This window comes from Scyliorhinus torazame, chromosome 13 (genome assembly GCF_047496885.1).
Source record: "Scyliorhinus torazame isolate Kashiwa2021f chromosome 13, sScyTor2.1, whole genome shotgun sequence".
Taxonomy (NCBI): Eukaryota; Metazoa; Chordata; class Chondrichthyes; order Carcharhiniformes; family Scyliorhinidae; genus Scyliorhinus; species Scyliorhinus torazame.
Genome location: NC_092719.1, coordinates 120,239,831 through 120,256,950, shown reverse-complemented (window position 1 = coordinate 120,256,950; position 17,120 = coordinate 120,239,831). Strand labels below are relative to the sequence as shown.

The 17,120-nt window shown below is 47.7% G+C and overlaps 1 protein-coding gene across 5 annotated transcripts in view; it reads left to right on the top strand.

The window, feature by feature from the left end:
• The window catches only part of tatdn2 (TatD DNase domain containing 2), a 53,796-nt gene that overhangs the window by 27,774 nt on the left and 8,902 nt on the right, over positions 1-17,120 (top strand). For 3 of the 5 annotated variants that reach the window (XR_011934125.1, XM_072472114.1, XM_072472113.1), the window contains exons 4-5: positions 3,473-4,312; positions 16,089-16,216. Coding sequence is in view for 2 of the 5 variants with exons in the window: in XM_072472114.1 (XP_072328215.1) it covers positions 3,473-4,312; positions 16,089-16,216 (968 nt within the window). In the remaining 3 variants the exon portion in view is untranslated. The remainder of the gene's footprint in view (positions 1-3,472; positions 4,313-16,088; positions 16,217-17,120) is intronic. The other 2 variants (XR_011934127.1, XR_011934126.1) reach the window with 1 other exon arrangement.

Here is a 17,120-nt window from a genome sequence, read left to right as displayed (position 1 = left end):
CAAGGATCTTGAAAGAAATTGGGTGGAAATATCTGAGGCCCTAGAAATTATATTTTAGCATCCTACTGAATGGCTGTGCTCGAAAGTGTAAAACAAATTCTCAAAAAGAGTCCATGCTAGCTTGGGTAATTGCAGGCCAATTAGCGTGACATCTTTGGCAGGAAGATTTCGAAATCATTAAAGTTGAGACTTAATAGCAAGATGAAGAAAAATAATTAGATGCAATCAACACATTTCAAAAAGGAAGAATATGTTTGACAAACCTGCTTATTTTTTGAGAAGGCGACATGGCAAATGATGTACATGGATGTTTGAAAAAAAACCGTGGCAAGCTATCACACCGGAGGCTATTGGAGAAGATTCAGGAGTATGGAATTGGGAGGGGAGCATATTGGATTTAGAAACAGTCGGAGTTGAGAGCAGTTTCTCAGTAGTTGGACATGGGTAACGGTAACCTTGTACACCAACGGGGCTAAAGCAAGTGGTATCCAAATTTGTAAAACTGTAACATCTGGAGGTCTTAATTATAAGACCCAAGTTGCAAGGGAATATTAATGATCAAAAAAAGCTCTCTTGCAATTCTTTTTCAGTAAATATGATGTAGTATGTTTTGTATTCTTTTTAAAGTAGCAAAAGCTGAGTGATGTGGAAGACGATGGGCTGAATGGCCTACTTCTCCTATGTCTTGGGGTCTAGCAGAGAGATTTTTTTTTTTTTGGGGGGGGGGGGCACGCTCTGGTTCCTATGACATTAAAATCAGTAGCTGAAGTGGATAAGACCCTAGTAAAGCTATAGGAATACAGGATTTTATCCTGAAGTACAGGGTGACGCAGTTATTAGCATTGCTGCCTCACAGCGCCAGGAACCTGGGTTCAATTCCTGCTGTGCCTGTGGAGTTTTCACATTCTCCCCGTGTCTGCATGTTTCCTCCCACAGTCCAAAGATGTGCAGGTTAGGTGGATTGGCCATGCTAAATTGTCCCTTGGTGTCCAAGTATGTGCAGGTTAGGTTCGGTTACAGAGATGGGGTGGGCCTAGGTAGGATGCCCTTTCAGAGGGTCGGTGCAGATTTGATGGGCTGAAAGGCCGTCTTCTGCACTGTAGGGATTCTATGGATGTAAAAGTTTTTTTTTTAAAATTTCCAATTGAGGGGCAATTTAGCGTGGCCAATCCACCTACCCTGCACATGTTTGGGTTGTGGGGATGAGACCCACGCAGACACTGGGAGAATGTGCAAACTCCACACGGTCAGTGACCCGGTGCTGGGATTGAACCCGGGTCTTTGGTGCTGTGAGGCAGCAGTGCTAGCCATTGCACCGCCATAACCCCCCAGTAAAAGTTGAGATGTAATGATGAACCCATATAAGCATTAACAGGACCATATTCTGGAGTACAGTGTTCAGTTTTGGACTATAGACTGGATGCTGAGGTTGGAAGCAGAGAGGATACAGCAATGACTCATTAGGATGCTGAAGAAAAACCAAGCACTGGAAATAGTCAGCAGGTTGAGCAGTGTCCGATTCTTCACCAGGCCAGTTACTGACCTTAAACATTGACCCTGTTTCTCTCTCCACAGGTGCTGCCAGATCTGCTGTTTTTATTTTAGATTTCCAACATCTGAAGTGTTTTGTTCTTGTTCAGAAAAATTGGGGCTGCTCTCATAAAAATAACAGGGTAATATAATGGATGTTTAAAATTGAGAAAAGATGAGGTAGATGGGAACAGATTGTTTCCATTGATTTTGAGGGGGTGAGATCAAAGGAACATAGATATAAGATGTTGGATTTAAGACATAAAGCTGGAAAAAAAATATGTTAAATGCAGGGAGTTAGAGATTTAAGCAGAGACTGACAACACTAAATTAGCTTGGGAGTTTGAAGAAAAGTTGGTAGGTTGGGATATGGGAACAAGATAGATGCATAGGATTGGGGGACTGTTGCTCAAGTGGAGGATACATGCCCGCAAAGACTGCTTGGGGAAAATGGCTTTAGTGCTATATGATTCCGATGAGAATTTGTTCAGATCCTTTTTTAAATTAATGCTTTTCCAATACATTATATTTTTTGAATGGACATATGTTTCATTTATGAATGGGTAAAAAGAAAGAGGTTCTTGTCTCTAACCTTACTTGGAGCTAGGTAATTTTGTAGTTGCCTCATGTTCTTTCTAAGCCCTGTGGGTGCAGCAGCCCAAAAGTCTTGACTCGGTCAGCGCACTATTCGGCACTAAGTTAGTGCAGACTTTTGGCTGTGTTTTTAATTATGATGGGGTAAGCACTTGAACAAATCAGCAGCATACTGCAAAAAACAAATGAGAGGAAATGTTGGTTGTTTCCTGTAGGTTTTCAACATGTTAGTGACAGATCTATCTTTATTCTAGAATGTCATTTGCCTGGGGGGGGGGATGAAGAAATATCATACACGTATAAAAATAGAATAAGGAGTAGGCCATTTGGCCCCTCGAGCCTGCTCTGCCAGTCAATATGATCATGGCTGATCCTCTATCTCAACACCATACTCTTGCTCTCTCCCCATAACCCTGGACACCTTTAGTGTTTAGAAATCTGACAATTTCCTTCTTAAATATGTTCAGTGAATTGGCCTCCACAGCCTTCTCTGGGAGAGAATTCCACAGATACACCACTTTCTTGAGTGAAGATGTTTCTCCTCATCTCAGTCTTAAATGGTCTTCCCATATCCTGAGACTGTGACCACTTGTTCCAGACAGCTCAGCCAAAGTAGGTGGAAACATCATCCCTGCATTCAGTCTGTCCAGCCCTGTCAAAATTTTATATGTTTCAATGAGATTCCTCTCATTCTTCAAAACGCCATTGAATACAGGCCTAGTCAATCTAATTTCTCCTCGTACGATGATCCTACCAACCCAGGACCAGTCTGGTGAACCTTTGCTGCACTCCCTCTAGAGCAAGTATATCCTTTCAAGGGCAAGGAGACCAAAACTGCGCACACTACTCCAGACCCTGTACAGCTGCAATAAGACATCCTTGCTCCTGTACTCAAATCCTCTTGCAATGAAGGCCATCGTACCATGTGCCTTCGTAACTGTTTGCTGCACCTGCCTCTCCACTTTCATTGACCGGTGTACAAGGACACCCAGATCCTTATGTGCATCAACATTTCTCAATCTATCACCATTTAAATAATACTCCACCATTCTGTTTCAATGTATTTATATAGTCTTCTGTTTAATTTGGGTTTCCTGGGGGGCTTTTTTGGTTTATTAGTCAGTTGATGGCTACAGAGAAGGCATGGTAAGTAGCTATAAAATAAACTGGTGTTTTGCCTTCAATTCAATTCAGTGAAATACTATTTAAGATATGGTTTAAATCCAGTTTTAAAAATGCACGTATATTGCATCATCTCTGCACTGTAATTTTTAAATATAAAGTCTGCATCTTGTTTTGGATGTGGTAAAGTCAAGATTATAGCATCACTTTTATTTTTAAAAAACAGAAGTTGACTGATGAAGATCCATCCTTTGGAAGTGACTGGTCTGATGTTGAAGACCCCACTGCTTTGGCTATGTTTTCACAAGGAGATTCCAGTCCAACATGCAAACTGAAAAAGTCCAAAGCTAGTACTCCATTAGCAACCGAATACGTAACATATCCCCCATTCTCGTATTCAAGCCCCTCTTGGTCAAACCCTCAACAACCTTCATTAGCCAGCACTCCCTATGGTAGTTGGTGTCGGCCTAGCTGTGTTGACGACAGAACAGAATCTTCCTCAAGCCATTCAGTAACTTCTATGCAATATTCCAGGTCCACAGTTTGCAATAGCTTGTCTTTTGAATCATCTGGCTGTTCGCTACGTCAGTTTGAAAACAGCAATAACTTGGATTTGAGTAAAGGTTCCCTCAACTCTTCAGTGGACGTTTTGGCTGATAATTCGGAGAATCGTTGTCAAGAAAACTGGGGACTGAACTACCGAAGGGCCGGCTTTATAGACACACACTGCCACCTGGACTTTTTGTTCTCTAAATTGTCTTTCAGTGGAACTTTTGCCAGGTTTATGAAGATTTATGACAGCACATTTCCAGTGGAGTTTCATGGGTGTATCACAGATTTCTGTGACCCTCGCGATCTGGTTCTTGGGAACTTATGGGAAAATTTACTGAACGAGCCACTTGTTTGGGGTGCTTTTGGCTGCCATCCACATTTTGCCCGTTACTACACAAATGTACAGGAAAAAGCAATTATCCAGGCACTGAGACACCCTAAAGCAGTTGCTTTTGGTGAGATGGGATTGGACTATTCCTATAAGTGTTCAACAAACATTGCCAAACAAAAACAGGTATGTGTTGTGGAAGAGGGGCAATTCATTTATTATCTGGTAAACTTTAGAAATTATACAAGGATCGTAATTAAATTGTAGTATTAAAGATACTACTGGGCAGCACGGTAGCACAAGTGGCTAGCACTGTGGCTTCACAGCGCCAAGGTCCCAGGTTCAATTCCCCGCTGGGTCACTGTCTGGGCGGAGTTTGCACGTTCTCCCAGTGTGTGCGTGGGTTTCCTCCGGGTGCTCCGGTTTCTTCCCACAGTCCAAAGACGTGCACGTTAGGTAGATTGGTCACGATAAATTGCCCTTAGTGACCAAAAGGTTTAGGAGGGGTTACTGGGTTACAGGGATAGGGGGAAGTGAGGGCTTAAGTGGGTCGGTGCAGACTCAATGAGCCGAATGGCCTCCTTCTACGCTGTATGCTCTGAGGTATTGCCTTTAAAACCCAATAAACTATCATTTTTGTTCATCTTAGTTAAGGGAATCTGTGATTTGGTCAGTGTCAGATGTGGGTGACCAACACCTTGATGCATTACATCGTTCATTTTCAGAGATTAATTGAGTCACATTCCCAACAATAATAGTATCAACTGCTGAAATTTTCATCCATACCTTTGTTACCTTTCGCCTTGACTATTCCAATGTTCCCGTGGCCAGCCTCCCATCTTTCAGCTTGCATAAACTTGTGTTTTTCTCTGCAGCCTATATCTGAACTCGCACCACTAAGTTTCATTTGCCCATTACCCCTATGCTTGCTGACCTATGATGTGTCCTGATACAATGACAGCACAATTTAAAAGCTCATCTTTGTTTACAAATTGCTCCATGTCCGCACCCTCCTTGTAATCTACTCCATCCATTACAAGCCTTAGATCTCTGTGCACCTTCATTTATGCACACTTGTGCATTCTTGATTTTAATTGCTCCACCATGAACAGACATGCCTTACAGCTGTGTGGCTCCAACTATTTTAATTAACATAGATAACCAAATAAACAAAATCAAATGAACTGAGGGACAAATTAAAGGAACAGTCCCTTAAAGGGAAACTGCCTTAAACAAAAACAGAATCACAAATGAGACTTAAAACATTAAACCAAAATGTGATTAACGGGGTCAATAATGCACCCAGCCCCTGCGGTGCCCAGTGGGCATGGAAGGTCTCAAGGGTGCCACTCTGTATTCACCAAAGAGAAGGAATTGGTGGATGTTGAGTCTGGAGAAGGATGTGTAGATAGCCTGGGTCACATGAGATCCAAAAAGACGAGGTGTTGGGCGTCTTGAACAATATTAAGGTAGATAAGTCCCCAGGGCCTGATGGGATCTACCCCAGAATACTGAAGGAGGCTAGAGAGGAAATTGCTGAGGCCTTGACAGAAATCTTTGGATCCTCGCTGTCTTCAGGTGATGTCCCGGAGGACTGGAGAATAGCCAGTGTTGTTCGTTTGTTTAAGAAGGGTAGCAAGGATAATCCAGGGAACTACAGGCCGGTGAGCCTTGCATCAGTTGTAGAGAAATTACTGGAGTGAATTCTTCAAGACAGGATCTACTCCCATTTGGAAGCAAATGCTAAATTGCTGGCTTTGAAAGCAGACCCAGCAGCACGGTTCAATTCCCGTACCAGCCTCTCCGAACAGGTGCCGGAATGTGGCGACTAGGGGCTTTTCACAGTAACTTCATTTGAAGCCTACTGGTGACAAGTGATTTTCATTTCATTTTCATTTCAAATGGACGTATTAGCGAGAGGCAGCATGGTTTTGTGAAGGGGAGGTCGTGTCTCACTAACTTGATAAGAGTTTTTCGAAGAGGTCACAAAGATGATTGACGCAAGTAGGGCAGTGGATGTTGTCTATATGGACTTCAGTAAGGCCTTTGACAAGGTCCCTCATGGTAGACTGGTACAAAAGATGAAGTCACACGGGATCAGGGGTGAGCTGGCAAGATGGATACAGAACTGGCTAGGTCATAGAAGGCAGAGAGTAGCAATGGAAGGGTACTTTTCTAATTGGAGGGCTGTGACTAGTGGTGTTCCGCAGGGACCTTTGCTGTTCGTAGTATATATAAATGATTTGGAGGAAAATTTAACTGGTCTGATTAGTAAATTTGCAGACGACACAAAGGTTGGTGGAATTGAGGATAACGATGAGGACTGTCAGAGGATACAGAATGATTTAGATCGTTTGAAGACTTGGGCGGAGAGATGGCAGATGGAGTTTAATCCGGACAAATTTGAGGTAATGCATTTTGGAAGGTCTAATGCAGGTAGGGAATATACAGTGAATGGTAGAACCCTCGAATATTGAAAGTCCGAGAGATCTAGGTGTACAGGTCCATAGGTCACTGAAAGGGGCAACACAGGTGGAGAAGGTAGTCAAGAAGGCATACGGCATGCTTGCCTTCATTGGCCGGGGCATTGAGTATAAGAATTGGCAAGTCATGTTGCAGCTGTATAGGACCTTAGGCCACACTTGGAGTACAGCGTTCAATTCTGGTCGCCACACACCCAGAAGGATGTGGAGGCTTTAGAGAGGGTGCAGAAGAGATTTACCAGGATGTTGCCTGGTATGGAGGGCATTAGCTATGAGGAGCGGTTGAATAAACTCGGTTTGTTCTCACTGGAACGACGGAGGTTGAGGGCTGACCTGATAGAGATCTACAAAATTATGAGGGGCATAGACAGAGTGGATAGTCAGAGGCTTTTTCGCAGGATAGAGGGGTCAATTACTAGGGGGCATAGGTTTAAGGTGAGAGGGGCAAGGTTTAGAGTAGATGTATGAGGCAAGTTTTTTACGCAGAGGGTAGTGGGTGCCTGGAACCCGCTACCGGAGGAGGTGGTGGAAGCAGGGACGATAGTGACATTTAAGGGGCATCTTGACAAATACATGAATAGGATGAATAGAGGGATACGGACCCAGGAAGTGTAGAAGATTGTAGTTTAGTTGGGCAGCATGGTCAGCGCAGGCTTGGAGGGCTGAAGGGCCTGTTCCTGTGCTGTACTTTTCTTTGTTCTTTTCTTTGTTCTTCACTCCGCATGCTCCCTCTCGAGGGACACTTGGCCCTGAATGTAGCCACAGAAGAGGAGCAGACAGTCTGGTCGTAAAACCCATTCAATCGCCCGCTGCCTTGACCTTTGATGGCAAGTTTGGCCATGCTTCGGAGCAGGTTCACGAGGAGGTCCTCCTTCCCGCCCCTCTCCGCACTGGGTGCCACTGAATAAGGAGCTTGGGGGACTTCCGGTTGCGGCGATAACCAGATAAGCCGCACGTTTCGGCGGCTCCAGCTTAGACGGACCTTCGGGCTCTTTTAAGAGCCCCAACGGGAAATTTTTTTTCCGACGAAACCCAGTGTGGGGTGAGGCAACAGGAAGCCCCGTCCCCCGTCCCTCCAGTGGGAAAGAAAAAGATCGGCGGCGGCGGCCAGATCTCGGAGAATCTTCGAGGGCAGCGGCAGAAGAAAGAAAGGAGCAAGATGGCGTCGGAGGGAGCCCAGGCGACATGGGGACTGGACCAGGGTGAATTTTTAAGACGGTGTGTGGAGTTGCTAAAAAAGGAGGTGCTGGCCCCAATGCTACAGGCAATCGAGGGGCTTAAAGAGACACAAAAGGCCCAGGAGCTAGAGCTCCGTGTGGTGGAGCAGCAGGTAACGGACAACGAGGACGAGATCCTGGGCCTAGCGGTCAATATGCAGACGCACGAGGCGCTCCATAAGAAGTGCATCGAAAGTATTGAAGTCCTGGAAAATAGATCAAGGAGAAAGAACTTCCGGATCCTGGGTCTCCCCGAGGGAGTGGAAGGAGCTGACGGCGGGGCTTACGCGAGCACGATGCTACGCTCGCTAATGGGAGCTGAGGCCCCCTCGGGCCCCTTGGAAGTGGAAGGGGCCCACCGGGACCCTGCGAGGAGACCAAAGGCCGGAGAACCACCTAGGGCGATGGTCGTGCGATTTCATCGCTTCAATGACAGAGAGGTGGTTCTGAGATGGGCCAAGAAGGTACGAAGTAGCAGATGGGAGAATGCGGTGAGACGAGTGTATCAGGATTGGAGTGCGGAGGTGACGAGAAGGAGGGCGAGTTTCAATCGAGCCAAGGAGGTGCTGCATAAGAAGAAAGTGAAGTTCGGGATGTTGCAGCCGGCACGATTGTGGGTCACACACCAGGATAGACATTACTATTTTGAAACGTCGGAAGAAGCATGGACCTTCATTCAAAAAGAGAAACTGGACCAGAACTGAGGGACTGATGTTGGAGGGGAAACGACAATGCTGATGTATAGAGGTGTAAATTGGGGAGGGGGGAACACTGAGAAATGTGGGCGCCGGTGGGGGGGAAGAAGAGACACAGGCGGGGGATGAGGAATGGGAACGGGGCGGTAGGGGGAGCTGCGCCATGGGGGGCGGGATGGTTCTAGAAAGCGCGTGGTTTCTTTTTCTTTTCCCGCGCCAGAGAGATGATGGCGGGAAGATAGGCGCAAGGAGGATGGGAGTTCCTCACACGGGGGGGGTCAAGGAGAGAGCGGGAGAAGTCTGGGTCAGTTGAAGTCAGCTGACTTTCGGAAGCAATATGGGGGGAGTAACCATGCTAGATGGGGATCTAGCGGGGTGGGGGGGGGGGGGGGGACAACTGGGTTGCTGCTGCAGAGATCGAAAGGGAGCTGGTAAGAGAAAAGGTGGTCGAGGCAGGAATGCGCCGCCTGGGGGACTGGTGGGTGCGCGGAACCGGGGCGTGGGACTGGCCCAGAGAGGGTGATGGCTAGTCGACAGGGGAGGGGGGCGGGCAGCCCCCCCTGTCCGGCTGATCACGTGGAACGTGAGAGGCCTAAGTGGGCCGAAACAGGGCCCGAGTGTTCGCGCACTTAAAAGGACTGAAGGCAGACGTGCCCATGCTTCAAGAGACGCATCTGAAGGTGGCGGACCAGGTTAGGTTAAGGAAAGGATGGGTGGGACAGGTGTTCCACTCAGGGCTGGACGCAAAGAATAGAGGGGTGGCCATATTGGTGGCGAAACGGGTGTCGTTCGAGGCTAGGAACATTGTAGCAGACAGCGGGGACAGATATGATGGTGAGTGGCAGACTGCAGAGAATGGAGGTCATGCTGGTCAACGTATATGCCCCGAACTGGGATGATGCGGGATTTATGAAGCGGATGCTGGGACGCATCCCGGACCTGGAGGTAGGAAACCTGGTAATGGGGGGGGGACTTCAACACCGTGCTAGACCCAGGGTTAGATAGATCTAGATCTAGGACCGGAAGAAGGCCGGCAGCGGCCAAGGTGCTTAGGGGGTTTATGGACCAAATGGGGGGAGTGGATCCGTGGAGATTTGCTAGGCCGCTGGCCAAAGAGTTCTCCTTTTTCTCCCATGTCCATAAGGTATACTCCCGGATAGATTTCTTCGTTTTGGGAAGGTCACTGATTTCGAGGGTGGAAGGAACGGAGTACTCAGCCATAGCTGAGACCATGCCCCACATTGGGTGGATCTGCAACTAGGAGAGGAGAGGGAGCAGCGTCCACTCTGGCAACTGGATGTGGGATTATTGGCGGATGAGGGAGTCTGCGGAAGAGTGCGGGGATGTATCGAAAGGTACCTGGAGGCCAACGATGATGGGGAGGTCCGAGTGGGGGTAGTACGGGATGCGCTGAAGGCGGTGGTCAGGGGAGAGTTGATCTCCATCAGGGCTCACAAGGGGAAAAAAGAGGCCAAAGAAAGGGAAAGATTACTGGGGGAGATTGAGTGTGGATAAAAAAATATGCGGAGGCCCCGGACGAAGGACTATACAGGGAGAGGCGACGACTCCAGACGGAGTTCGACCTGCTGACCACAGGGAGGGCAGAGGCACAGTGGAGGAAGGCACGGGATGAGATATGAATATGGGGAAAAGGCGAGTCACCTATTGGCCCACCAGCTTCGAAAGAGGACAGCGGCGAGGGAAATAGGGGGAGTTAGGGATGAAACGGGAACCACGGTGCGGAGAGCAGTGAAGGTAAATGAGGTGTTCAAGACCTTTTATGAGAGGTTATATAGGTCCCAACCCCCGGAGGGAAAAGAGGGGATGCAGCAGTTTCTGGACCAACTAAGGTTCCCGAGGGTGGAGGAGCAGGAGGTGGCAGGCCTGGGGGCGCCAATTGGGGTGGACGAGGTGACCAAAGGGCTGGGGAACATGCAGGCAGGGAAGGCCCCGGGAGCTGACGGGTTCCCGGTGGAATTTTACAGGAAATATGTGGACTTGTTGGCCCCGCTGCTGGTAAGAACCTTTAACGAGGCCAGAGAAGGGGGGACCCTACCCCCGACAATGTTGGAGGCGACGATATCACTAATCCTGAAGCGAGATAAAGACCCGCTGCAATGCGGCTCTTATAGGCCTATCTCACTCCTAAATGTGGACGCCAAGTTGCTGGCAAAAGTGCTGACAATGAGGATAGAGGATTGTGTCCCGGGGGTGGTGCACGAAGATCAGACAGGGTTCGTAAAGGGGAGACAATTAAATGTCAACGTGCGACGGCTATTGGGGGTGATAATGATTCCCCCAGTGGAGGGGGAGGCAGAGATAGTGGCGGCAATGGATGCAGAGAAGTCATTTGATAGGGTAGAGTGGGAGTATCTATGGGAGGTGCTGAGGAGGTTCGGGGAGAGGTCTGTCAGCTGGATTAAACTCCTCTATGGGGCCCCAATGGCAAGTGTAGTCACAAATCGGCAAAGGTCGGAGTATTTTCGACTACATAGGGGAACAAGACAGGGATGCTCGCTGTCCCCATTACTGTTCGCGCTGGCAATTGAGCCACTGGCCATAGCGCAGAGAGACTCCAGGAAATGGAGAGGGGTGGTTAGAGGGGGAGAGGAACACAGAGTGTCACTCTACGCAGATGACCTACTGCTATATGTGGCGGATCCAGTGGGGGGGATGATAGAGGTTATGCAGACATTGAAGGAGTTTGGAGATTTCTCGGGATATAGGCTTAACATGGGGAAGAGTGAGCTTTTCGTAATACACCCTGGGGACCAGTGTAGAGGGATAGATGGCCTGCCGCTAAGGAGAGTGGAAAGAAACTTCCGATACCTGGGGATTCAGATAGCCAGGAGCTGGGGAACCTTACACAGACTCAATCTGACTCGGCTGGTGGAGCAAATGGAAGAGGATTTCAAAAGGTGGGATATGCAGCTGCTGTCACTGGCGGGCAGAGTGCAGGCGATTAAGATGATGGTCCTCCCGAGGTTCCTATTTGTGTTTCAATGTCTCCCTATATTTATCACTAAGGCCTTTTTCAAAAAAATAGATAGGAGCATCATGAGCTTCGTGTGGGCAGGGAAGGCCCCGAGGGTAAGGAGGGGGTTCCTGCAATGTAGCAGGCACAGAGGGGGACTGGCGTTGCCGAATTTGGGCAACTATTACTGGGCCGCCAACGTGGCGATGATCCGTAAGTGGATGATAGAGGGAGAGGGGGCGGCGTGGAAAAGGCTGGAGATGGCGTCCTGTAAAGGAATAAGCTTAAATGCGCTGGTGACGGCGCCACGACCGCTCTCCCCGAAAAAGTTTACCACAAACCCAGTGGTGGCGGCAACATTAAGTATCTGGGGGCAATGGAGGCGACAGAGGGGTGTGTTGGGAGCCTCGGTGTGGTCCCCGATCAGGAACAACCATAGGTTTGCCCCAGGGAGGTTGGACGGAGGGTTCCAGAGCTGGCACCGGGCAGGAATTAGGAGAGTGGGAGACTTATTTATAGATGGGACGTTTGCGAGCTTGAGAGCGCTAGAGGAAAAGTATGAGCTGACCCCGGGGAATATCTTTAGGTATATGCAGGTGAGGGCGTTCACGAGACAACAGGTGACGGAACTTTCGCTGCTCCCGACACACAGGATCCAGGATAGAGTGCTTTCGGGGGGGTGGGTCGGGGTGGGCAAAGTGTCCGAAATATACCGGGAGATGAGAGAAGAGGGTGAGGAGCTGGTAGAAGAACTGAAGGGAAAATGGGAAGAAGAGCTCGGGGAGGAGATTGAGGAGGGTTTGTGGGCTGATGCCCTAAGTAGGGTAAATTCCTCTTCCTCGTGTGCCAGGCTTAGCCTGGTCCTGGCTGGAAGGTGCTACATAGAGCACACATAATTGGAGCGAGGTTGAGCAGGTTCTTCGGAGTGGAGGACAAGTGCGGGGGAAGCCCGGCGAACCACACACATGTTTTGGTCGTGTCCGGCACTGGAGGGGAGTGACGGGAGTGATCTCGAAGGTCCGGGTCAAGCCAAGCTGGGGGTTAGCTATATTTGGGGTAGCGGATGAGCCGGGAGTGCACGAGGCGAAAGAAGCCGATATTGTGGCCTTTGCGTCCCTAGTAGCCCAGCGAAGGATCTTACTCATGTGGAAGGAAGCGAAACCCCCTGGCGTGGAGGCCTGGATAAACGATATGGCAGGGTTCATAAAACTGGAGTGGATGAAGTTTGCGCTGAGAGGATCGGCTCAGGGGTTCACCAGGCGGTGGCAGCCGTTCCTCGACTAGCGGAACGTTAGGGGGAAAATAGATAGCCAGCAGCAGCCCGGGGTTGGGGAGGGGGGGGAGGGGTAAATTGTTTGTGTTCTAGATGGGGTGAGGGGGCGGGGGGAGCACTATTTTGTTAGTTCACTATTTTATTTAAACAATGTTATCTATCAGTTATCATGTTATCGTTTTTGTTGATTTGTAAGGGGGAAAAATTGTGTCTGAAAACTTTAATAAAATATATATTTTTTAAAAATAAGGAGCATGGGACTGAAGTACAAACAAAACTTCAACAAAAGGTTTTTTAATTAAAAGGTGTTTTTGAATAACTGAAAAAGGAGTGTAGCCTAAAGCAACCTATGGTCCACGGACTCCAAGGTCGCAAAAGAGCAGGTATCTTGGGAGTCCATAAATCGATGCAACCGACAGTTGTATGAGATTGCTGTAAGCAACACCCGCCTCCCCAGGTCCCCAATTTTAAGAGGGAGGCTGGGTTACAAGCTCTGGAATTCCCTTCTTAAATTTCTCCGCTTCTGCTGCTAATTTGTATTTTCATATGTCCACCTGTCTATCTCTCTCTTTCCACTCTGTTTAAGGTGCTCCTTAAAACCTACCTCTTTGATAAAGTTTTTGGTCATCTGGCCTTTTATCTCTTTCTATGGCTTGGTAACAAAAAATGGTTTTACTGATCTTTTTAAGCATTTTGGGCTGTTTTGCTGTGTTAAGATGCTATATAAATCCAAGTTTTTTTTCAATATCTCAAAGTCAAAAGTTTGTGCGGCAACCATTTGTGTCTGTCGCAAATAATCTGGTGTCAACCAGATGAGTCTAATTTCCTACTGCAAGCAAAACAATTTCCTATTGCAAGCAAAACAATTTTGTTAAAGAGCTGCTGCTATTCTGGCTGGAATTCTCTTGCCGTTTGCTGGCGATGGGATTCTGTGGTCCCGCCAGCAGTGCACATCCGCCGGGTGGAGATTCAATGAGAAACCCCATTGACAAGCAGCGGGGGGTGAGAATCCTGACTCCAGCGAACGGCGCATCACCTCCCACCTCCAGAGAAACACACCACTGGGAGGCTGGAGAATCCCACCCTCCGTTTTTATAATTTATCAGCTCCATAGGACTCATTTTCTATTACTTTTTTGTCCCGTTACAATCCCTTTTGCTTGCGCTCTCATCCCTTTTGTCATTTAATCTCTCCTACTTTCCATCCTATGTACCCTTTTCTTCCCTCCCTTGATACTCTTCATACATAAGTATTAGCTTAGAACCTGTTGCATGTCTAATATGTTCCTAATCTCCAGAAAGATCAACAATATGAAATGTTATCCCTCTCTCCATTGATGCTGCCTGGACTGCGAAGTATTTCTAACATATTTTCAGTTTTGATTTTTTTAAATGACTAATTAACTCCATATCTGGTCAGCAGTGAGAATGTGTCACCAATTAAATCACCCACCCCTCTGGCCCCAGCCGACCCATCAGCTGTAAGGCACGCTCCAGCGCCATCTTGTTGGCTGGGATGAGTGTGTGTGGGGATTGTAATGTGAACGTGCAGCTGCAGCTTGTCAGCTCCCGAGTATCTTTCACGCCATTTTTTTCTGTAGTATAAATCCACGGATTCTGCAGTGGCGTCAACACTCGGTCTCAGAAAAGGATAATCCCGCCCATTATGTTTGCTCTAAAAATTGGTTGTTCAATGTTTGAAATATTTTGGTATCAGCCACATTGGTCAGGGACATATTAGAAATTTCACTTGGGCTATCAGTGCTGGGATTTCTAGCTGATATGGATAAATACATTGCATGATAGTGCGCAATTCTCCCAAAATATTTCCACGTTAATTTGTAGTGGGTTTTTCAGGGAGAGCCGGCGAGTTCCCCACCGCTAATCAATGACCCTTCGTCCCTTTTTTGGGCCCTGGGGAGTTTCTCACTGGTTTCACCCACACTTAGAATTTATTTTAGCACTGGGAGCTGAACTCGGAGATCGGGCCACAATTTTGAAAGGGTACTCCAATGCCTAAGTGAGCTTGTGTGTCACCCACACCCCCCACCAATGGGCAATGTCACCCCCCCTCCCCACACACACCCATAGACACTACGCACACATCCCAGTGAGGACACACCACTATGGGACCCCATCTTCCGGCTCCCCGAAGCCCTCAGACAGCATTCCCTCCCTGTTAGGACCTCCACCCATCACCACCACCTCCTCTCTTTTCCCCCCCCCCCCCCCCAAAAAAAAAACCTCACAGTGGCCCCTGCTTGCTTGTCCTGTACTTCCCCACCCTTAAACCCCCCCCTCTACTCTCATTTCATGGGCATGGCCCCCCTTGCCACCTGACCCTTGGCAATGCCAGCCTGGCACTCAGGCACCCTTGCACTGGCACCCAGGCAGTCCTCCTGCTGGCTTGACAGTGCCATCTGTGTACCTTGTTAGTGATAGGATCGCAGTGCCAAGGTGCTTACGTTCCAGGGGTGGGCCAAGGGGCCACTTTGCACTTATCCTGACCACCCTGGGGTCTCCGGGCCACCTCCGGTGCCGTTATGTCTGGTTCACGTGTGGACCAGCACCGATCGGCGCCCGGCTGCTGCCACCCTGGGGATGCCGGAGAATTGAGGAAGGCCACTGTATCCCGCGCAGTTAGGTCGTAAGTAGGTTTACGCCCAACATGCGCGAGCGTCATTCGGTCCTGCCCATTTGAGGCAGAGTTCCGATTGCAACATCTCACGGGACTTCGGAGGACAGGAGGTGCGGAGCCTGATGGGAGGCTCGCTGCAAGACTCTCCTGGCATTCTCTAGTCGCATTGCGCTCAAGCGAGAGCACAACGCGGCTGGAGAATCGCGCTCATAGAATTTTTGTATAGCTTAAACCTTCAAGCTGAAATTCTGAACCAATGGCATTTGGGATTTTCTTTTAGTCTTTGAGGGAAACAAAGAATGAACTTGCATTTATATACTGTCTTTCACCTCTTCAAGTTGTCCCAAATTACAAGATGTCCCAAAATATTTTATAACCAGTTGGTTACTGTAGTTCTGAATGCAAACCTGTTAGCCATTTTTTTGTTCAACAAAGTCCCATAAGCAGCAACTGAGATTTAAGAGTGTCTTACTGCTGGTTGAATGATAATTGTCAGCCAGACACTGGTAGAGCTCCCCTGATCCTCAAATAGTACCATTGCCATCTTTTCCATTCGCCTTAGTGGGCAAATAAAACTGCAAGTCAACATTTTGTCCAAAAACCGCATCTTCAGCAATATATCATTGGTGCTTTTAAGGCCAGGAGCTTAATGATTATAAATAAATACATTCTTGTTTTCTTAGGTCTTTGAGCGACAGCTAAAGCTTGCAGTGGCATTAAAGAAGCCTCTTGTCATACATTGCAGGGATGCTGACCAAGACCTCCTTGAGATAATGAAAACCAATGTCCCAAAGGACTACAGGATTCATAGGTAAGATTATGATTCCAGGGCAACACGGTGGCACAGTGGGTTAGCCCTGCTGCCTCGCGGCACCGAGGTCCCAGGTTCGATCCTGGCTCTGGGTCACTGTCCGTGTGGAGTTTGCACATTCTCCCCGTGTCTGCGTGGGTTTCGCCCCCACAACCCAAAGATGTGCAGGATAGGTGGATTGGCCACGCTAAATTGTCCCTTAATTGGAAAAAAATAATTGGGTACTCTAAATTTATTTTTTAAAAAGCTATTGATTCCACTTGGGCTGTGACTTTGTCAGGTTATTTTAACCTCCTGTTCGCAGGATGTATGACGACTTCAAGATAATCTCTAGTCTTCTGGCTCCTGTTCTTTATAAATTTTATGCACAGAGCCTCTGTGCTGGTTGATGTGTTTTCATTTCAACCACAAGAGAGTTTGTCTTAAAGGATGCTTCTGCAATGATCTGTATCCTGCAGTACATGCAAATAAAGAATGAGAGATGATCCTGTTGGAAATAAAATGACTGAAAAGCTTCTGAGCTAGCCGCCGCAGTGGTCAGATTGGTCATTTGGTTACTGTCAATTTTTATGGCAATCTGTGTGGATATTGGCCCTAACTGCTAAATGTAATTACAGGGCACCTTGGACCACTCATCCTTAACCATTCATCTTTTCTATTGTGGAATACTTTTCCAAATATCATAAACACACAAGATTCAGATAGTTTGGTTTATGTATGTGTTTGTGTTATGTTCCGGTCATACAGGCAACACATTTGTATTGTAACTCTGTCCATTTTCTCATTTATTTATATAATTATAAAGGACTTGTTTCTCTGCCTAACTTTGCGCAATAGATTTTCAGTTCCCGGGAAAGTAGTTGCTGGTGTAACACCTTTTCTTTTTTTAAAAATATATTTTATT